The sequence below is a fragment of the Lissotriton helveticus genome, chromosome 8 (genome assembly GCF_964261635.1).
Source record: "Lissotriton helveticus chromosome 8, aLisHel1.1, whole genome shotgun sequence".
Classification (NCBI taxonomy): Eukaryota; Metazoa; Chordata; class Amphibia; order Caudata; family Salamandridae; genus Lissotriton; species Lissotriton helveticus.
In genome coordinates, this window is record NC_136069.1 from 1,629,182,780 (window position 1) to 1,629,206,206 (window position 23,427).

The following is a 23,427-nucleotide window of genomic DNA, read 5'->3' on the forward strand; positions in this document are numbered from 1 at the left end:
CTCACCTCGTTCTTCTTCGGAGCGGGGGGCATGCCAACATTCAATTACTCGCTTCTGCGTGTATTGATGGCACGCAACAAAAACGCTGAGGGTGCTCGAGGAACGCCTAGGCATTTAAAATCCTGAAACTTCTGTGAACCTTAAATCACGAAACGGCACTCCAAGTGCTTAAGTTTTAGTCAGCTAGGCAGAAAAAAGTCGGAAAGTTGGTTCCGTGCAGGGTTCTCCACAATGCTTCTGGTGGGATGTCTTCATCCTTACCTCTCTTCCTGGCTGCCTGTCTCTGTCCTTTCATATACAGACCTGATAGCCTGGTCGGGGGTCTTTCGTGGAATCGGTTTGCAGACCCTCTTCCAGGATGGTATTGCTTGTGTATCTCATTCAAAGGTAAAGAATCTGTGGCGTCTCTATCAGATGAATATGTTATTTGCCTTCGGAAACGCCTTGTGTGGTAGTCAAGATCTAGCTACAGATTCCTTACCGACTCATCCATCCACCCTGCTCTCGGAACTGATTCTCCTTTTCTTCCAGATCCGTACTATGTACTCTCATGCCTTTCTGTGATTGAAATGAAATAATAATTAATGTAAATGTTTTTCAAAAAGAAGATTTTTGGGCACACTGTTTCCATAGCAGTTCCTATATGTGGCTCCATGTTTTAGCATGTAAAGTAGTCGTGAAGAAACTGACATCAGCATGTCAGAGGAGGGTTTATATAGACTCTGTTGACGTCACATCCGGTGGCTGACGTTTTTACAAAGTTGCTTGACGCCCTTTTCTGACGCGCAGAGGTACTGCTGTAGAAAAGTTTTTGGATCTAGTCTGCCATCTGAGGATAATTCAAAGGTAAGAAATCTGTGGTTACATCTTGTCTTTATCAGATAATGCATTACCGAAGGTAAATAACTTATTCTTCCATCCATTATGACAAGAACATGAGTAACCAATTATGTGTGGGCTTATTACATTTCTCTGAGGACAATTTAGCTTTAGGCTCCAGAGTTTAAACCAAAGAGTATTCTTCAGAAGGAGTATTTTTTTCCTGTACAAAAATGATTCAGTAAATGATTCAATTTAGAAATACCGGTGAATCTCTAAATTCTCCAATCACTTTAATTGCCTATAACACATTTTCCGATGGTATGCTTATTATTGTTTTTATTTTGTTTTTTGAAACCATGGTGTTTGTAAAGTAAATGTTCTCCTTTTTCCAGATGAAGGTCAGATTGACGATGCTGTAAAAGAATATCATTGTACGGAATCTCTGCGATTCAAAGATATTTCTACACATAAAATTGGACAAAAACAAGAAAGCCCGCATATTTCAGCCTCATCAGACAAAGATGCAACAAAAGAAGGGTGGAATGTGTCCTTTGATTATGAAGATGTTGGAAGTGATCAGTCTATCAAGAAGGAAACATTGGAACTACTACAAGATGAACCACAGAAAGCACAAAAGAGTGAGGTTATATACCCCAAAGACCTAGTTGCACTTTCTGGATTAAAAGCCTACAGAAGAGGCGGAAAGTTCATCTGCAATGGATGTGGGAAGAACTTCCGACACAAGTCTCACTGCATCGCCCATGAGCGCATTCATACCGGGGAGAAGCCATTTTGCTGCCAGAAATGTGGCAAGGCCTTTCGGTGGGTCTCTCAATGGAAGCGTCACCGGACTCACGTTTGTGAATCTGCTCTCGAGAATCCCATAGGTGAGTGAGCATTCAGGTGTACACGGGAAGGAAGAAATACATTTTAGGTAGTTTTGTTGTTGGAAAAAGGAGGCAGTGTAAAAAATAGCATGCAGTCGTAGTGCCATTTTTAGGTCTGGCCTAAGATAACGCATTTGCTTACTCTTTCTTGGCTTCATTACCATTGTCATTTACCTTTTTCTTATTTGCCAGCTTCTGTTGGCTTTAATTCCTCTAATTCTGTTTGTTCCTTTCCTGAAGCGAGGATCCATTACACGTGTCCCTCAACAGCTCATTTTCCAGGCATTCATTTTTTTTTTTTTTTTTTTAAAGTCTACAAGAGTATGTGTGTTTAACAGATGTCTCCCTTGTATACTTCTCCACCCTCCTTGTTCTTCTTTCTTGCTATCGCTCACTTGCTGTTCTTGCTTCTTCACCGCCCACCTTCCCTTGCCGTTCTTGTTACCCACTACCCTCTTGTCCATTTGCTTCCTCTCCCCCCTACTCTCAGTTGTCTAATCTACAATGGTTCAGCACCCTGAAAATTCATATAATCTTTTTAGAGTAAATGGTAGTTCAAAAAAAGTTTCTTCAGATAATAAACATTTTTAATACACACTTTTTCATTACATAACATCTATTAGACATGCTAGATTTGGAATCCTTTATTCATTTTCTTATTTTTGTATTCCATTGAGAACCGTAGCCAATGCGTTTCATCCTCATGGACTTCTTCAGGATACAAAAACATACATCAATACAACATTTATTTACAATATGTACAAAAAGTAATCCTAAACAGAACTATCACATAATTTATAAAATAGCATAGAACTACCCATGATCAATCTAAAAAAACACAGTCTACCTGACGCCAATTGTGTCAAACTTTACTATCATACAATTGTACATTAGTGTATTCAAAATTACATTATAATTTTTTACCTCAATATTCTTCAAGTTAGATTGAAATATAAAATGACAGTCCATTTACGTGCACCATCAACAATGTTATAGTGTTCACTGGTTGTCCCAGACTTTTACAAAGAATATACCTTATTATCAATGGGTATGGAGTTAAACACACCCAGCATAATTACAAAATTTCTTAACCTCTGATCAAATCCCATTTTTGAAATAGGAACATATTACTAAACGAGCCCTGTTGGTTTGTCCCATAATTGTATCATTTCTAGACTCCAGACACTAAATTGATTATAATTCATACCTCTCAGTCTGGTAGAAATACTCAGCAAATATTGTGTCACATCATAGGTTCGAAAACATTCTGTGTAAACTCAATACGGCGAACTGCTGCATGTCAGCAAGAGATATTATGTGGGTCTTGACTTATGTTGCCCACAAATAATGAATATACTGCTTTTAAAAAAAGAATAAAATAAATAATTATAAAATATAATAGTTGAATAATGTGATGATATTTACTTTAGCCAAAATAAAATAATGTAAATACGATAAATCCACAGAGTTTAAAGCGCCTATTTAACAATTTTGATTGTAGGTCCCCACCAAGGGGATTGGAACTGTAGAATGGAATATTGAATATCTTGAGTGTACACAGAATTATTTCGAACCAATGATGTCCGGACGAAACGTGTTGGCTATGGTTCCTAATCTAACGTATCTAATTGATGTTATGTACTGAAAAATTGTGTATTAAATATTTTTAATATTTGAAGTAACTTTTTTTGAATTACAATTTACTCTGAAAAGATGATTATATTAATTTTTAGGGTGCTGAACCATTATAGATTGGTCTAGAATTGGGATTTTTTCCTGTTGGAAGTTGAGGGGGTTGAACTTCCGGTTCTTTGCACCTAGCAAGTTGGTAAATGTTCCCAAAATCAAGGAAAGTGTGGTCGTTTAATGCCCCAAACCCCTATATAGTCAAACACTCTCAATTGTTTGTTTGCTTCTCCAGCCCCTCCTGCCAACCCTTGGTTGTCTATGTGTTTTCCCAAAAAGCTGTTGACCATGTGCTTCCCCATCTCCCTCCACCCACCCTTTGTTGTCCGCCTCCCTCCGCATACCCTGGCTTGTCAGCTTTTTGCCCCATCCTCTGCTGCCCACCCTGTGTTGTCAGCTTGCTTCCCCATCCCATCCTGCCCACCCGGATGTATGACGTTACAACACATACTTTTACAACGCATACCTTTACAACGCAACATCCATTACAACGCATTTCATTACAAGGCATGCCATTACAACGATTTTTTTTTATTTAACTTTACAACGCATTCCATTACAACGCAAACTACCTTTATAACGCATACCATTACAACGCATAAAATGACATTGCATGTATGGTAAGTATTGGCTAGTGTAGGGGTAAAAATTACTATTCTAACTCCAGGGGGGTGCAACAGTAGGGTAAGTGTTGGATAGTGTAGGGGTAAAAATGTCTATTCTAACTCCAGGGGGGTGCAACAGTAGGGTAAGTGTTGGATAGTGTAAGGGTACTAAGCGTTGTAATGGTATGCATTGTAATGACATGCGTTGTAGTGGTATGCGTTGTAGTGTCATGCGTTGTAATTGTTGCGTTGTAATGGCATGCGATGTAATGGATGTTGCGTTGTAAAAGTTTAGTTGTATGGAAGTGCGTTGTAAAAGTTGCGTTGTAAAGGTTGTTTCCCGCCCACCCTCTGTTGTCAGCTTGCTGCTCCATTAAGTGTTGCCAGCTTGCTTCCCCAGTCCATTGTCATCCTGCATCCCCGGCACCTCCTGCCTACCTTGTGTTGTCATCTTCCTGTCCCCTCACCTCTTGCCCACCTTCTGTTGTCAGCTTGCTGCTCCATCCCCCTTGCATTGCCAGTTTGCTTCCCCAGCCCCTCTCACCTACCGTCCATTGTCTGCTTGCTTCCCCAGCACCTACCATCTACCCTTAGTTGTGCATTTGCTTCTCCAAGCCCCTCCTGCCCACTCTCTGATGTTTATTTCCCTTACCAGAACCTCCTGCCCACCCTCTATTGGCAGATTGCCCACCCAGCCTCTCCCGCCTACTCTCAGTTGTCTGTATACTTCCCCTTTATCTGTCATTTGTCCTCTCCCCCATACCAGCATCCTTCCCTCCCACCTCCGTGTTGCCTTGTCTTCTGCCCCACTCCCCCATGTGTTTGTTTATTTTGGTAATAAGAAATGAATTAGTGCTATATGTATCACAGCGCTATTTCAAAATGTATTTTTAGCTCTGCTGCTGTACAGCGTGGCTCCAAATCATAGTCAATTGTTCTCATACTCAACACCTAATGGATTAGCCAATGCTTGTTTTTTGTGCTCCTGGCTGTGCATGCAGTCTATGGCACCACATACAAGGGCCTTAAATGCTGCCTAAAAAAGTACTGAATGTAATTGGCTCTTGATTCTGCACATCATTAGCTGTATTGATATTTGAAGTGCTTATACAAGTGAAAACTACTAATCTGGCCTCCTGGGTGTCCATTATTGTAGAAAGAGTCCTTGCATGTTGACTACTGACTTTCGTAGACCTGTATAAATGACCAAATATCCATCACTCAGACTTCAGCCTAGTGTGAATGAGGTCTTGTCATTAGAGGGAGAGGATGTGGCGTAGCGGCAAGAGCTGCCTACTCTTGAGCTGGGGATCCGGGTTCGCGTCAGCTCAACATCCTGTGATTTTGGGCAAATCATTTAATCTCCCTGTGCCCTTTGACAGCGCCTGGATACCTTCATGGGTGATAAGCTGCGCTATATAATTCTACTATTTACATTACATTAGATGACGTCTTGATGTTTGCTAAGGAAGGAGACGTTTCACTGCTATTTCTACTTGATTTGTCAGTCACAATTTACATGGTTAACTACAAACATTTTCTGGCGCTACGCGGCATGATGGTCGAGCATTACCCATTTAGCCCTGACTCCCAGGGCCCTCATTATAGACTCATAAAATTCTCAGGTCCACACGTGGAACTAACCCCCCCTAGTCCCCAAGAAAAAGCAGAGCACACAGTTGTGATGCCTTTGGCACAATGCTGGCCAAGAACTTGCAGATGGTGCTGGGTTGGGCCGGGTGATCTAAGAGGACGGTCAACTGTTCCGTGCGGTGTGAAGGAGAGGTCCCTGGGCCGTACGGGCTCTGAAGTTGTGGTGACCCGGATATTGAACCAAGCTGAGTAGGAGCCTTGTCTGGCCTACGGGACTCAAAAGGCAAGGAGGCGATGGAGCGCCCTAGCCATCCGGCATCAGTCACAGAGGCTGTGCATGGGGGAGTCACTGAGGAGAAAACAGCATTGGCTATCGGTAGTGAGGACACACAAGCAAGAGCAGAAACTGTAAGTGTTTTGGGGGCAAAGTACCGCCCCATTGGGAGAGCAACATGTTGGCATGTGGTGTAGCCCTCCACCCCCACCCCCCCCTCTCCCTTGTCGTCACACCAAGGTCATCCCATCCTTCAAAGGCAAGAAATTTGGGGGACTAAGATTTTCGGTTCTGGCCTCCCAATTCTGGAATTCTCTGCCTCTGGACAGCAGATGACCAACCTCTTACGCCCAGTTCAGGAAACTGTTAAAGACCTGGGGGCAGATGTATCAAGCCTTTTGCGACTCGCAAAGGCCGAAATTCACAGAATTTCGGCCTTTGCGAATCGCAAAAGGCCTATTTGCATGTTTTGGCATGCATCAAAAATTCGCAAAATAAGAAATAGCAAAAATTTGCGATTCCTTATTTTGCCATAGCATTTAAGGAATCGCAATTTTGCGATTCCTTAAATGCTATGTATGTAGCATTTTTGAATTGCGATTTTTGTTTAAGAATTCACAAATTACCACCAACTTGTAGTTGATGGTAATTTGCGAAGTCTTTAAAAAATGCACAATTTGGCATTTTTTAAGGTGGCATGTGACGCACACACATGCCCATAGGGCATGTATGTGCGCCATATGCACACACATGTACATTTCAGGGGTGCAGCAGGGTGTCTTTGAGACACCCCTGCACCCTTGAAATAATTCTCAAATTGCGATTAGCAAATTGCGAATTCGCAATTTGAGAATTACTTCACAATCATTCCTATGGGCCTCCTGGCCCATAGGAATGTATGGGAAATTATTCCTTATTTGCGAATTCGCAAAATGCGAATTCGCAAATAAGGAAGATTAAGGAATCGCAAAAAATTTGCGATTTTCTTCATACATTCCATTTTGCGATTTCTAAATAGAGATTCCTTAAAAATCGCTATTTAGGAATCGCAAAATGGAATCTTGATACATCTGCCCCCTGGCTGTTTCGTCAGGTATATGAGTAAGCCACTCAGGCAGTAGTACCCTTCAGACCCCAGCGCCATGAAACCGTTTGGTGTACGTGCGCTTTACAAGGCTTTTTAACATAACATAACATAACAAGGCCTTTGCCAAACACTGATCCAACTTGCAGTGGGGTGCAGTGACATTCCTTGGTGGAGTACCTTTCAGTTGAACCACAAGCGCAGAGATGCTTATTGCGCATGCACCATTCTCCCTGGCCTTGGGGGGATGTGGGCGAGGGTCCTCTGAGCTGGTGCAGGGTCCCAGAGAATAGAGCTGGGGAGTTCATGGCAGCTTTCCCTCTCGCCAACTGTGCATTGAGTCTCAGTGGCGAGGGCAGGGAATAGTAGTCAATAAGACGTACAACTCTGGTCAAAGTACTGCTAGGCAGTGTATGGTCTCCTCAAGTATCCAAGCTGCCACGGGGAGTGAATTCCTGTAGCCAGAAATAAGCAGAACCATGGTGCCTGCTTGCCATTGAAATAGCCTGTAATGGGGATATGCAGTAAAAAGCCCAGGCTTATGAGCATATGGTGCTCACTGTACTGATGGGCTAGCAGTAGCATGACATGGAGTGGGAGGACATACTGGGACAGTGTGTGGCTCCCAGTGGATTTGGATTCAGACTGATGTTGGGCGTGCACACCGGATCCAAAACACATGAGGGGCTACAGTTCCTGCTCAGCATTAAAAAGGTCATATGCTGGGGTGGTAAGCCTCTCCTTCTCCAGGCCAGTGACTAATAATATACATCATGCACAATCATAGGAAGAGACTGGTCCTCAAATGCATCTAAGCAAGAATCAAACAATATGTTGAAGGGTCCAAAAATGCCAGGACACAGATGGACGTGGTGGGCCCCCGAGGTGCTCAGATTCTGTCAACAATAGAGAAATCCAGAAAAACACTGGGAAAAAATAGACTCCATCTCCATTGAGATGAATCTTCCTATGGCAGACCTTCATAAGTTCAACGAGAACTCCCCCGGCACTCTCACTGCTAAAATGACTGATCAGAAGACTACAGTTCTCTTTTAGAGTTCACACACATTTCACAAAGACTGGAGGAAATGAAGGGCAGATACGGCCAGAACAATCTCCAATTCATAGGGTTTCTGGAACTGGTTAAGGGAGTCACCCCAGAGCAGTTCCTAAAGTAGTACATCAGAAACACGTTGCAACCTGCTGGCCTGTCATGCTATTTTCGTTGAGAGTGTGCACAGGGCATTGGCCCCTCCATAGTACAGAAAAAGTGTGGGTTATCATATTTCTTTACACATGGAAGGGCAAGTTGCAGTAGACTAGGGCAGGTGATCGGGCCCGATTTCTTTCAGATACCACAATGAGTGGGACTATAAAGGAGTTAGCAAGGAATGTCAGTCACCTTTGCAAAACAACACTGGGTGCAAACTTGCCTAAGATGCCACTCTAATCAGTTTGCATACCAAACTGATTAGGAGGAAGAGAAGGTCTGGATAATATGGAGATGTCAAATGTTCCTCTCCATGTGTCTGCCTCAGCAGGGGAGTGTCCATCTGAGTGGCACCCTGGATCCCTTTTCTTCTTTGCTTCTCTGAAGCAGATGTGAAGGGGAGGTATATCGTGTTATACGGCCTCCTAGAAAGGGGCTGAGATATGTTTGGTTGACACATATGCACCAAACGCAAATGATCAGGCTTATTTTCCACCCTCTATGACTTGATAACACCTTACATGGATGTCCCGGTGATATGGGTAGGTGACTTTAATTGCTTTAAATATGGTAATATGAATACACATCCACCTAGGGTTCCCATTTAAACTTGAATAACAGAACCACTAGATGAAGTCATGGACACTATCCGCTGTGTTGATACCTGAAAAGCCCTCCACCCAGAGCACAGAAAATACTGTGTTACTCAGCCCGTCACAAAACATATAGCAGATTGGACCAGGTGTTGGTGTCTCTGGCCTTGGTGACAAACATTGAGGTGTCACAGTGCTGGGCAGGTTCCGCTCTGACCATTCTCTCCTTCTGATACACAATAGCATAGCCACATGCTGCTTGTACCCAAAGCCCTAAAAGACTCTGCATTTCAGCGGGAATTAAAAATTACCATCAACACATACGTGAAACACAACTCCATTGTCAATCAACATTAGGGCAAATGAGTGGAAGACGTTAAAAGCAATTTTAAGCGGAGAGTGAATGAATAAGATATATGCAACAGATATAGTACCTCAGACAACTACAACATAATCTGCCACTAGAGGAGGACAAGCTGAAACACGCCCGAAGGCAGATGCCAGATGACGTAGCCAGCAGAATGGATCTCCTTGAAGTAAAAACGTTAGGTGGCAGAAACTTGGGATTGCACACCTGTTAAGTTTGTTATGCAATAACAACAAAGACACTTAAGTAAAGTATACTTATCTTAATACTACGCTGATTAACCGCCATACTAGGGATCTGATTAACAAAAGTTCCTGATGAAGGCCAAGGACCCATAGGGGTAAAACAGCTGAAACATGTCAACCACTTGCAACGTATGCTACGGATTGGTAATGCGCCCAAACAACCTTACCCAATTGACCTTCTAATCTTACCCCTATCTTCACATTAAGATTCACTTTTTAGGTCGAGCCTAGAGCCAACGTGCATGCGATGCTCTGCGAGACTTGTTGAGATGGAATAGTGAATAGAAGCCCCGCTCAATCTCCACCCATATATGCCACAGAAACACACAAGATGTTGACCGGAATATTGCACATTGGCAAAACATTCCCCCCTAGTCACAGAGCTGGGTTTAATCCATCGTTATTTTGCTCACCACGCCACCCCAGTTCAGGGCATACCCTTCCCACATAGGGCGAACAGCTCCCCACGCCACCCCAGTAAAGACATGGCAATGTGCAATTCAGTCTTGACCCTATGCCTCATGGGAACAGTCCAGCCCGAACTGGCAAGCCAAGTCTTGCCTGGACCGGAATCAAGCATCCTAGGACCGGTTTCTGGCTATCAGCCATCATCAGCCAAGATAGCTTGACTCCAGTGGCTTAGTGAGCAAGGGACCCATGTCTGGACATACCCTTCAACCCTGTTTGGGGTAGTTGGAGGAGCCCCTGGACTGGTCTCTTTCTGGATCCCCAGGGTTATCAGGGCCCTCGGGGACAGATAACCAAAGAGTGCAGTGGCACTCATATCATCATCCATAGTATCAGATCCCAGGGCGATGGGGGACCCCTCCAGAAGGAGAAATTGTGGGGAGGAGAGCTCCAGTCACGCCCCTCCATCCTTCAAATGTATTTCCTTCTTGCACTGAGGGCTGTGGCCCTCCCTAGGGGTTAAGGAAGCTTCACTATTGGAGTGCTACACCTCCCCGGCTGGCCCCTCAGGTGGCTGATATTTCTTTGCCCTTTTCTCGGCTCCCCCAGTCGGCAGTTATGAGTGCATTAGGTGTACTTTTGTTCCTGGTTGGCCACCAGAAAGGGGTCTTTTCAGGCCTTCCCCACATGGCTCTTGGGGTCAGGGTGTGCCCACACTGCTCCTTTTGTAGCTTTTCTTTTCTTCAGGAGCCCTGTAATGGCTGCCACAGGACATTCTCCTTGATGTGGTCAGCCAGATTGGCTATTGCCATCCACTTCTAACTGGCCAATCTGAACATATCTGGACATTGCAATCCAGATAACCACTACTTTTTTGAACATTAACTCCCTCATGAACACCTTTTAAAATGTTGAACAAATTTACACCAAATGACAAAAAAGCATGCTTTCTCAGTAAAGTTCAAACTTTTTGCCAACTGTGGTATAATTATGTTCAGTTGTGTTTTCGGCAAACATACTTTCCAGTGGGAATGAAAATGGTAAATCAAACTTTTTGACCTCCCCTCCACCCCGCTTCTTCCAGCCCCTGATTGATGAATTGACCCAAGACTTCCCATAGAGCTGAAGTGAATTAACTTTTTTGGAAACGTTTTGGGCAGATTCGTCAAACAGCGCCAAAGTTATAAACGAAACAAAAAATGCATTTCCAGTTGCATGGTACACAGTGGTGGGCGCCTCGCCTGCAACCAAAAGCGGCACAAGCTTGAACCAGAGGTTCTTTGAGCAAGGCTGACAATGGGATTTGCCCTTGCCCCCTTTGTTGAGTACAATATACAGTGCTTTTCTAACATTTTCCTGGCTAAAGAACTTAATTATAAGTGCCCCAGTAATCCATGTGGGCTCAAAGCCAATGTAATGTCTCTGTGAAACACCAGGGAAAAATAGAATAAAGATGTGGGAATCATTTCCTGCCTATTCTTCCCTAATAACATGTAATCATTAGTATGTAGGCCTCCAACCCACCCAAAATTACAGACGCCTGCAGCACCAGGAATGGATGAGGGATCCCAGGATGAAACACTGCACACTTGCACTAGGGACTCTTAGCCTCACTAGTTGTACCTGAACCTTCTTCCGTGATTGGTTAACCCTGTTTGAAGACTATCATGGCGATCTAATGTAGTACAGTGTTCGGTATCACATCCAGATATCCTTGAACTTAGCGACCTCACACTTTGAGTCTTGCAATATGGGCAGCTAGATATGCCACCTGATGTTATGTAGCTCCCAGAGGATGTAAAGAGATCATCTACGAGATTGTTGTATCTTTAAATGTAAGAGACTCTTGGAAATGGGCTTTTCCGTGGGAATTTCACGCACCGGGTTGCCAGAAAAAAGCTGTACTTCTTTATCCTCATGTCTTCTGTAGTGTGCATGGTCAGGCGTTCAATATTCTTGTTGAGGCATTTGTTTGCTATTGTGACTTAATGGAAAACTCCTTTGCAATGTTTTACACCTCTTGCTAAAGGATTTCTCAGAATGGTCACCAAAAATGTAATCTTAACTAAATTAACATTTCTACCTTTCAAACCTATGCATTAAGAAACTTAGGTCATAGAAATCTGCTTTTCAAATAGCTATTATGTTTACCAGAAATATAAAATCAAAATTTCTTTATTCGGTATTTCAGTTATAGAAATCCATAAAAGCAATATTGTACACATTTTTATATTATTAAGCAGAACATTTATAATACACTGTAACTAAAGAAACAAAGTTAAAAAGAATGTAGGTTCACATTTCATTTAAAACATTAATCTTTGCTTAACAAAAAATCACTTTACAGGTTTTTTCTATGCCTAAAAATGCATTTAAAAAAATTAACAACGTGATAGCAAGTAATTTCCGAATCTAAAAACTGTAAACACAACATGGCAGGGCGGCACTATCTGATCCCCCACAATTTTAACAAAGATAGTAACCAGAGTTTGCGATGTTCGTTATAAAATTTGCAAAACATGGCTACATGTATGGTGGACTGCGGTGATTTGTCATCGCAGGGACAGAGAGGTAAAGTTTGGTCCCAAGCATTCATTGAGGGGAAAGCTACTAACCGGTGAAATAGGTTTAATCTGAATCTAGTCAGTAGAAATCGATCGAAAATACCTATTTCAAGCGTTTAGTAAGGCTGGATGGTAAGGGTAGTCTGGACCATGACAGCGTGATGGACAGAAGGTTTCCCTATTTCACTGGCGAGCCTTAAGTTGTCTAAGTGGCTCAAAGCCATGTCTTTTAGCTCTTTCTTGGATATCTCACTGATCTTTGCCGGTGTGGAGTAGAAAGTCTCTAGGCCTAGGTCAGTGAGAAAGTTTTTGATGTAGGCAAGCCATCTTATTTTTAAGGAACGGTCTAGTGCCATAGAGTCAGCCACGATCCCCTTGGTTAGCGTGTTTTTGTCAGAGGTCCAGATACGTCGCCATAGTAGCAACGGCTGGATTTTTGCCAGGTCCTCTATATATGGTATGCCTAGTTCTGTGTGGCATGCGTATGTTGAGGATCGTTTCGGTGCTACAAGGAGAAACCTTAAAAAAGTGTTTTCTACTACCTGTAAAGCAGTAACATCCGCGTGCCCCCAGACTTCGGCCCCGTACAGTGCGGTTGACTGGCATTTGGCACTGTACATTTTTAATAATTCCAGGGGCGACCGTTTGCCCAGTTTTTGTGAGAAGGACATCAGGGCTGCTATGGCTCTCTTAAAGCAATGTTTCCTGGCCTCGACTGCCGCTTTCCAGGACAGTTTGTTATCTATCGTGATGCCTAGATAGGGGTAGTGAGCTGTCACATCTATTTTTTGGTTTTTAAGCAATAGGTCCTTAGGCCGTTTTCTCCCTGTACCTGCCATCATTACAAAGGTCTTCTTTTATTTTTTATTTTTTAAAGACGTTTATTAAGTTCTTTCAGCTATGCACAGCGTCATGCCCACAACCCTGAGGCTGGCCGCTATTTACCATATGTACATATCACAGTATTAACGCAATGTTAAAGACCATCCTCGGCCAGTCATAAATCGTGTGCACCTTAGCTTATTACAGTCGTATAGTATTGTCCACAGACCCAGTCCGTCTTATTTTATATTTTATAACCATAACTTGTCTCAATCAAAATCAGGACTAAAACAGTCATTATAGATATTCCATAGGGTTACATATTACAAGAATTTAGGATATGTGTCATAAGTACAACTATCTTACTATGTAAACATTTCCTATCTCAAGCTATACCACGAATCTTGTTTGGCATAAGTTGCGTCTCACATCGGCTAGCATGACACACCTAGTCACTATAATATCTTACCCCCCCTGGGTGCATTCCATGTCACGTCAGATATAACTCGTTTCTCTTTACTACTCATTAGCATATTTATTCTAAATACATTCCCCTCTGTGTTCCAAAATATGGAAAAAGGCCATATCAAAGCAAAGTCACTGTCACACCCTCACTACGGGTCTTCATCAGGTTCCGGCATATCCTCCGGGGGCTCACATAAGTTCCCTCGGTATTCGTTCCATTTAGTCCATATTCTCGACCATTTCCTGGGACACCCTCTATGCACATATACTGCCTTTTCTGCTACCATAGTTGAGTCCATGTCATTACACCACCATGTACATGAGGGCTTCATACCAGATCCCCATCTCCTAGCAATGTTACGCTTTGCAATGGCCAGACCCAGCGTCGCCCAGGTTTGCAATCCCCTGTTCATATCGGTTGGCGACCAAATATTCAGTATACAACACTTAGGTTCGTTCTGTAATTCAACCCCTGTTGCCTCCAAAATCTCCAACAAAACCTCCTCCCAATATGATTGTATTTTGGGGCAGTCCCATAGTATATGAAAGAAATTCCCCGGGGACCCACATCCTCTCAGGCAAGTAGGTTCCGGGGTGCGCCCTAGCTTGTGCAGTAGAGTACGTGAAAAGTACACTCTATGTAGTATTTTTAATTGTACCAGTTTCAGCCGTGAAGGTATGGTGGTCTCTCTTGGCGATGCCAGTGCATGTAACCAGTCCTCATCTGCCATATCTCCCAAATCCACCTCCCATCGACTGCGTAAGACTACCGTGGGATCAGGGAGATTATTAATGAGTTTCCGATACGTGAGGGATATCGCTTTCTTATCTAAGTGGTCAGTGAGGAGTCTATCCTCCAGGGGGGAGGATTCGGAAAGAGTCGTACCTGATGGGATGGCCCCCTGCAAGGCATGTTTAATTTGTGCATAGCGGTAACGTTCATTGTCTTCCATTCCATACTTCTCCTGTAGGGCTGGGAATGGAATAATCTCCCCCCTTATCCATAGGTCCCCAATTGTAGAAATGCCAATTAGATCCCATTGCCTGAAACCTTTCGAATTCGCCAACGTGCCAAGTTTGCGTGTATCCCAGAGCGGTGTGGCTAGCGTAAGGACTCCCTCCCACCCTAGAGCTCTCTGTGCAGTGTGCCAGATCTTGATTGTGTGAGCCGTAGGGCCCGTGAGAGTGTGCCGACGTTTGTCAGAGTATAGCGCCTTCATAAGTTTGTCTGGGGGGAGGACGGTCCTGTCAAGGGTGTAGGCCGGATCTTGTTGCGGGGCATGTATCCATTGATTCACCACCATAAGTTGTGCGGCCCAGTAGTATAATTTGATGTTTGGCAAGGCTATCCCCCCATCGTACCAACTACGGGTCAATTTAGAATGCGCTATACGGGCTGGTGTACCGTCCCATAAGAGCGTGGCGATCTCCGCATCAATCGACTTTAGGTATGTAAGAGGGACCGGAAATGGGGTGTTTTGTAATGCATAAAGGAATCTAGGAAGCGAGAGCATTTTGAAGAGCGCCGCTCTGCCCAGTAAAGTCAAGGGAAGGGAACGCCAGTGCTTCACATTCGACTTCAGCCTCTGTAGAGGTTTCATTAGGTTTTTTTCCATAAAGACCGAGTCCTGTGGGGTGACGTATATCCCTAGATATTTAAACCCTCCGGTAACCGTTTGTAGGGTGCAGTCATGGGGTAGCATGGGCGTTGAACCGCGTAAGACATATAGGAGCGATTTGGACCAGTTAATTGTATACCCCGATACTTCTCCATAGGTCTTAAGTATGGCCATTAGCGTTGTTAGGGACGGGGTAGGAGACATTAAATACAGCAGCACGTCATCGGCATAAAGGGAGATGCGGTCCTCCCAGCCCGCTCCCCACGAGATGCCTCGGATCTGTGGATCTATACGGATTTTCACCGCCAGTGGCTCAAGTATTAGGGCGAATAATAGTGGGGACAGGGGGCATCCCTGCCGGGTGCCTCGACCTAATGTGATTGTGCGTGACGTGTGCCCATTCGCAATGATCTGTGCCAGGGGCGCTGTATAAAGGAGTCTAACCCAGCCACAGAACTTAGGGCCGAAGCCCATTTTCCTGAGTACCGCGAAGAGGAACGGCCACTCCACTAGATCGAACGCCATGGTCGCGTCTAATGAGAGAATTGCGGCATCTTCCCGGAGTGAAGGAATGCGATGTAGTATTCCGTTAAGTCGCCTCAAATTAAGGGAGGTGTTTCGCCCAGGCATAAAGCCTGATTGGTCCGGGTGTACCAGTGTTGTGAGGTGGGGCTGTAAACGTAGAGCAAGGAGTTTCGCTAAGACTTTAGCATCTGCATTCATTAGTGAGATCGGCCGGTACGAGGACGGCTGGTCAGGCGGTTTACCCGGCTTGTGTATAGTGACAATAGTGGCTAACCGCTGATCTGGTGAGAGAGAGCCCCGTTCCAAGCAGTCATTATACATGGGAAGCATATGCTCGGTAAGTTGTTGAGACATTGTTTTATATAGTTCGACCGGTAGGCCGTTGGGTCCCATTGCTTTCCCAGTGTTTAGGGCTGCTAGGGCCACCCCCATTTCCTCCCCCGTTAAGTCATCCTCTAGTGTCTGTGCATCCTCCTGCGAGAGTGTGGCGAGAGGTATGTCATGTAGGAATTGTGTGCATTCATCTTCTGTCACTCCATCACGTGCTGTATACACAGATTCATAGTAAGAAGCCAGTTCCTCTACTATTTTAGGGGGAGAGGTTGTGCGTGTACCGTCAGAGAGTGTTAATGTGGCTATCCATCTATTCGCCCTTTCCTTCCTTTCAAGCCATGCAAGCATTTTCCCAGTCTTATCTCCTAATTCATAGACCCTGTGTAACGTACCAGTTAACCTTGTCTTTGTCATGTCTTCTGCGTACGCCCTGAATTCTTGAGATGCCAACGTAAGTGCATGTGCTGTGTCCTCCGTGGGGTCCGAGGCGTGTGTCAACTCCGCGGTCTGGACCGCTGTTTCGAGCGACTCTATGGTTGCCCTTTGTGCTTTTTTATGCCTAGTAATAGTGGAGATGGCTTGTCCCCTGATCACTGTTTTGTAGGCCTCCCATAGGACGACGGTGAGTCGACCGAGCCCAACTTTTCTTCGAAGTAATTCGCGGTCGCTGTTTTTAGCGCTTTAGCAATGGCATGATTCTTTAGATATCCAGGATAGACCGGATAAATCCTTTGTCGTCTGGTGGGGTGTACTGTGTAGGTGAGTAGCACTGGGGAGTGGTCTGATATTCCCAGCGGTAGGTATTCTATGGATGCAATCTTTCCTGGGGGAACGGCTAGTGTCAGCAAGTAGTCTATCCGGGAGAGACTATGATGTACTCCCGAAAGAAATGTGTAGTGGCGATCCCGTGGATGTTTAAGTCTCCACATATCTACCAGTCCCAACGCATCCATGAATTCTCGGAACAGGTGGTCTGATCTGGTAGCCTCTCGAGGAGGCTGTCGATCCACGGCTGCGTCTAGCACCGCATTGAAGTCGCCTCCAATAATTAATTCCCCTTCCGGGAATTCAAGCAGTAATTTACCCAGGTCTCGGAAGGCCCCTTGATGCAACGCCGGGGGGATGTATACTGTTAGTATATTGTAGGGCCGGCCCTCCCATTGGCAACTGATCGCCGCAAAACGTCCCTGGTCGTCAGTCCATGTGTGCTTGATAAGTAGGGCTGCATTTTTTGATACCAGGATACCTACCCCACGGGAACCAGAGGAGAATTCTGCGTGCGTGACCATTTTAAACCCCCAACGGTTAAGGGCCTTACAGGCTGTTCCCACCAGATGTGTCTCCTGAAGCAATACTATTGTCGGTGCCTTTCGTTTGAGAAATTGGAGGACCAAACCCCGTTTAATTTTGTGGCCCAGCCCATTCACATTCTATGAGATGATAGTAAGTGGGGTAGAAACCAGTGACTGTGAGTGGGGGTGAGGCGTCAACAGGTCTTGGTCAGCCATGTCTGCAGGTGCTCCGGTGTGTCAGTGTCCCCGAATATAGTATTCGGACCGGGGTCCGACAACGTCGAGTATGGGAAGCCTTGTCTTTGTCGATGTAGAGTGCCTGGCCCTGGGTATAGGTAACACAGAGAGTATCTTGTGCTTGTGTGTATAGCTAACCCACATAGGAACCTGAGACTATTACAATATCGGGACCTAACTAATGAATAATCATGGCTTACTAAGTGCCGGGGCGTTAGTGTATCCGAATAGGAAAGTCGGACCAGGGTCCAACACCATCTACCATAGTGAGTATTTCCCGGAGTGTTTACAAAACTGTCCCCCGGTTGAGTGAAGTGTTCCATAGATGATGATAGGCTTACTAGGAAGCTTCTTCTGTGCCGGCGTAGAAGACCCAGCAGTAAGTACAGGCACCAGAAAAAGTGTCCCCTGCTCGTGTGTACATTTAACCCAAGGAAAAACATGAGACTTAAATGATAACAATAGAACTTGGCAAACAATCCCCCCTTCCCGCCCCCCCTCCCTGCCTCCCTGCTATACGGACATAGAACCGCCCGCTCCCCCAACTTAGCAGAGTGCCTACTCCCATTCCCCCCCAATGTACTTGCTTGCGGGGTAAGTGGTTCCGTGGTATTAGCGACCCCATCGGTCACAGTCTGCTCTTCCCTTTCCGAGTCCAGCGGCAGCCTTTTCACCTTTCGTGGCCACCTGTGGATCTAACTATGTCATTCAGGAACTCATGATTCAGGTCATTGTTCGTCGGCTTCCGATCCCCCTTCTAGTTCCTTGTCCTGGTTTTCCCTGGCCGATGCTGGTGAAGCTTCAGGACTCTCGATCCGTTGGTTTCTCTGGCCTCTGCCCGTGCGTCTAGTCTCTTCCACCCGTCGCCAACCGTCCAGCCATTCCCACCCCGCCTCCGGGGTATAAAAAAAAACAAGATTTATGATTATCCACGACCCTCAGTTTCGCCGGGAACAGCATCGAGTAAGGCAGGTCCTTTGCTCGCAAGGCCTTTTTCACATCCATGAAGGTTTTGCGGCGTCGGGCCACCTCGGCCGTATAGTCGGGAAAGAAGGCCAACGTAGAGTTTTGTATTTTGATGGGCGGGGCATTCCGAGCTGTTTGAAGTATGACATCCCTGTCCCGGAAATTAAATAGTCTTGCCAATACAGGTCTTGGTGATGCACCCGGTTTCGGTACTCCACCTGGGACCCGGTGCGCTCTCTCCACGGAGAAGAAATGCGATAGACCTTTTGGCTGCAGTTTGGTCTTGATGAGGTCTTCTATGTAAAGGTCCATCGCCCGCTTGCCTTCCGATTCTGGTATTCCTAGGATTCGGACGTTGTTACGTCTAGCCCGCCCTTCCTGATCGTCCAGCTTGTCCTGCAGTTTCTTAGTGACTGCTTCCATCCGTTCCATGGCCAACTGCAGTTCGGAGGTGTCATCAACCAGGGATTTTGTGACCACTTCTACCTGCGCCACTCTCTCGGTCATCTTGTGAAGGTCCGCCCTCAATAAGCCCACATCTGAGGAGATGGCCCCTACTGTAGTCTGGACATTGGTGAGCGTTCTCATTAAGTCCTCGAGTGTCACCTTTTTCCCTCCGTCACCCTCTGGGCTTTTGCCCGTGGACGTGTGCCTTTCCGGGTTTTGCGATGGGGTCTTCTCGAACGCGTATTTGTCCAGCCTTGACTGAGCTGCGCTGTTCCGCGTTCCCTTCCCCGCCATGCTTCCTCCCTTCAGGGGCCAGTAGATGTGTCAACTCCGGCTACAGCCTCGATAGCGTCCTGGCCCCTTGGGACTCGGGTGTGCACTTATGATGGTCCGTCGAGCAGGCGGGCCCGTTCTAGCACTAGGGGCAGGCTCTTAGTATGTCATAAGGTGTGGGATCCCTCTATCCCGAGGCCGGCCAAAGTAGTGTATGGATATGTCCTTCGTCGACAGAGATAGGCAGGGGTAATATGAGGCTCAGGTCAGGTGTGTCCCCTAGTGCAGTGCGTCTCGCGGCTCTCTGGCCTCTGTGCCACGGCAATCTCAGTGTCACCCTGAGTGATTTATGCTCTAGGGAGACGAGGGTGCCCACAGTGGTTTGGTCTCCGTAGTGCGCTCTCCACGCTGTGGGGGAGCCGCTCAGGATCAATGTACCCCCTCCAAGCTATCGTATGGCAGCAGCGGGGGAGGGCGATCGCGCCACAGAGCCGGAGCGCCGGAGGTCCTTGTCCGGGGTTTGTGGACTCTTGTCCATCCCCAATTTAATGCTCGGTAGCCCGCCGCCACAGCCCCAGCGCAGTCCCCGGCTGGGCAGCAATACAGGCGAGCCCGGCGCTGCGGGAGTGAAGCTATGCCTGGTACCTAACAGGCACAATGTTCCCGGGTCGCCCCGGCACCGCGGCGGGTTGCGCCCCTCGCTCGCCGGTAGCACAGAGGACGGCAAGAATGGCGAGGGGCGGATCGGGTGTAGGCGCAAAGCCCCAGCGGCAGTTTCACCCGTCTCCGATGACGTCCGCGACACCGGCCCCTCCGATCTCAAACAAGCCAAGGGAGGGGGGATGTGGGAGAGCCGCCGACCCACCTCAGGAGCGCGCCGCAACAGGTGCTTTCGTCCGTCCGATGCAGGATCTGTCCTCCGAGCGAAGGTCAAAGTCACGATGCGGGTACTTCCGGTACGGTCTCCCGGCAGTCGTGCACTTCCAGCCGGATAATGCTTCAGGCCAGTCCGGTGCAGCCACGATGGTAGTGGGCCGCAGTCGGGCACTTCCCCTTGAGGCTGATGCCGGTATCGGATCCACACCGGGGTTTCGGCGGAGGATGCCGCTTGGTGTCCTCTCGCGGAGCCAATCTCCTTGATAGCAGAGATAACGGATGTACGCCAGGATATGCTGATGGGGTCTCGTTGACCACGGAGCTCCTCTGCTAGGCAGCCATTCCGGTCTGCTGCTAGCCACGCCCCCTACAAAGGTCTTCTTAATGTTAACGTGGAGGTCGAGACTGCCCATGAAGGTCGAGTATCTGGAAAGTACCTTCTGCAATTCACGCGGAGTCCGAGCCATTAATAGAAATATTAATTAAAGGCAGACTTTCTCCAGTGAGGATCTTTTTCATGGTATTCCACAGAGATAGGATTTTTTAAATGTTCTTCTAGCATTTTTATCAGACTTCCATTTAATGAATTTCTAAATGTGCCTGTTTTTCTCTCCAGTTATTCTTGTCTTGTTGAACAGTGTTTGCAATGTTGGTTATGAGTCATACTTTAACATATAATCTAGAGAGGACTAAGAATACAAGAATATCAATGCAACCATCTTTCCAATGCTTTATCAGGCTTGAAAGCTCTAATTTGTAATCTGTCTTTGGCTATATTAATTAGCATTTGGGTAAATACTCCTTAAGTTGCTCAGAGGCAATTACCAAGTAAACATAGAGTTAAATCTGCATAAGGAATAGTGACTAAAAAGCTTTGCTTATCCTTGCATAGTAAAACATTTTCGTGATGGTTGATTCACATAGTCACAAACTATTATTTTATTGTGTTTGATGCTAAGCTAGATTCATAGTTGGTGCAGGCTGACTTGAAGAACCTGTTTTGTTAGCATTTGTTTCCCCTTGGTATTCCACGTTAAATGTTATCATACGATGAGGATCCCATAACACCTATAATAGTAGTACATGTTACAGTAATCCCCGTGGTTGTCCTCCTTGAGATAGTAAGTTTTGGGGGAGCTCCAAAATGTACGTCTCTGAGGAGTGATTTGAAGAATCTAGCTAGACCTGGTTCCGGTCAGAAAGAAATATAACAATCCTGATAATAGTTAGACCTTTGCTCCCAATCCTTTGCTTTAATATGATTTAAAATGATATAATTGACCATGTCAAAGAACGCCTAGCATTTCTGAAGTAGGACCGCTGCCATAGCACTGCATCCAATGGTGCAGGCACCAAATTATAACTCCTGCAAAACGTCAGACTTTGAAAAGAACTAAGCTTGAACTTATTAATAACTTGTCTGCCCAGTTCTAGCATAATTGTAGGGAAACGTGTATTTTATTATTTTATAGCTAGTTATTAGCTCCTAAAGCATTAGATTAGATTATTATTAAATCTTTTTATTGGTAAAAGCAATTAAATTGGGTGGTCATCATATATAGGGATTACAGGTTACACAAAGATATTGTAAAACACAATACAAGTAGATCATGGCTGGAAGAGAATTTCATTGGATGTTATCATTGCAGAAGTCTTTTACATTGTGATTAGGTCGTCAATGAGTGTAATAAGGGGGGGTTTACACAGATTACCACGAGAATCATTCCAGCTGGACCATACGCCTACCCTCTTCCGGGGGCAGCCCCGGGCCACATAGACCGTCTTTTCTTGGATCATGCACCAGTCCATATCTCTCTTCCAGGAGCTGAGCGTTGGAGGTGTTACCGCTCCCCACAGTCGTGGTATATTCCTTTTAGCGATTGCCAATCCTAGTGCTACCCATATTTTGCCTTTTGACTAAAGATCTGTGGGCTCCCAAATGTTCAGAAGGCACCTCTTAATCTCTGGATGCAGTTCTACCCCCCATACCTCGCGCATACAGTTGTGTACCCGCCTCCAGTAAGCTTACAGCACAGGGCACTCCCATAGTATGTGAAAGAAAGTTCCCCTCTCGCCACATTTCCTCCTACAGAGCCCATCCTCACTTCGGCCCATCAACATCAGCCTGGTGCAGGAAATATAAACTCGGTGGAGTATTTTCAACTGAATCAATCTCAATTTAGCCAATATTGCTATTTCTTTGGGGGATGCGAGTGCCTCCCTCCATTCTTCATCGTCAATTTCAAGTCTGTCTGCCTCCCACTTTCCCCTAAGTGCCAGCAGGGGATCCGGGGTGTGGTTGATAAGCTTTTTGTATGTCAGGGAAATAGCCCTTTCTGGGAGGTGGCCATCCAGCAGCCTGTCCTCGAGGGGGAAGGATTCCGGGAGCTGACCCCTGGTGGGATGTTCGCCTGGAGGGAATGCCTAACCTGCAAATAACGAAAGGGCTCTTTGTGCGCCAAGTCGTAAGTGTGTTGGAGCGAAGTGAATGTAACCACCCCATCAGGAACCCATGACTCTTTTATGCGAGAGATCCCTGTCAGGTCCCAATTGTGAAAGCCTTTGGTGCGGCTCAGTGTACCCAACCTTTCAGAGGCCCATAGCGGGGTAGCCAGTGTAAGTTTGTCGGCCCATCCCAGTTTTCGGTTAACAATGTGCCAGAGTTGGACCGAATGTTTTGTTGGTCCTGTGAGAGGGTATCTGTTGGGCCTAGAGTAGAGTGCAACCTCGAAGTTTCCGCCCGGGAGGAGCCCTCTGTCCATCCCATAGCCGGGGTCATTTCCGTCACAGTAAGTGCCCTGGTTTTTGGCAGAAAGATGCGCCACCCAGTAGTATTTCCGGATGTCCGGAAGGGCTATACCTCTTTCATACCATCCTAGTGTGAGTTTCTGAAGGGATATTCGGGGCATTCCAGTCCACAGAAGGTCCCTTTGGGTGGCCTCGATGGCAGCTAAATATTTTTGCGGAACTAGGTCCGGGTAATTTTGAAGGGCGTTGCGAAACAGTGGCAGCGCCATCATTTTGAAGAGTGCAACCAGACCCTGTAGGGACAGCGGGAGTTTCTTCCAAGTAATGGTGTCTCTCTTCAGCCGTCGCAAAGGCGGCAGGAGATTCTTCTCGTATCTGATGGCCTTCTCCTTGGAGATAAAGATTCCAAGATACATGAACCCTTCTGTGGCCACCTTGATTGGGCAGTTGCACGGGATTATTGGGGGGGTCCCATGAAGGACGTAA

At 46.0% G+C, this 23,427-nt stretch overlaps 1 protein-coding gene across 4 annotated transcripts in view; it reads left to right on the forward strand.

The window, feature by feature from the left end:
• LOC144773579 (uncharacterized) overlaps nucleotides 1–23,427 on the forward strand; it is a 319,451-nt gene that overhangs the window by 143,612 nt on the left and 152,412 nt on the right. For all 4 annotated transcript variants that reach the window (XM_078658700.1, XM_078658702.1, XM_078658703.1 and 1 more), the window contains exon 5: nucleotides 1,215–1,709. In XM_078658700.1, the coding sequence (XP_078514826.1) occupies nucleotides 1,215–1,709 (495 nt within the window). The remainder of the gene's footprint in view (nucleotides 1–1,214; nucleotides 1,710–23,427) is intronic.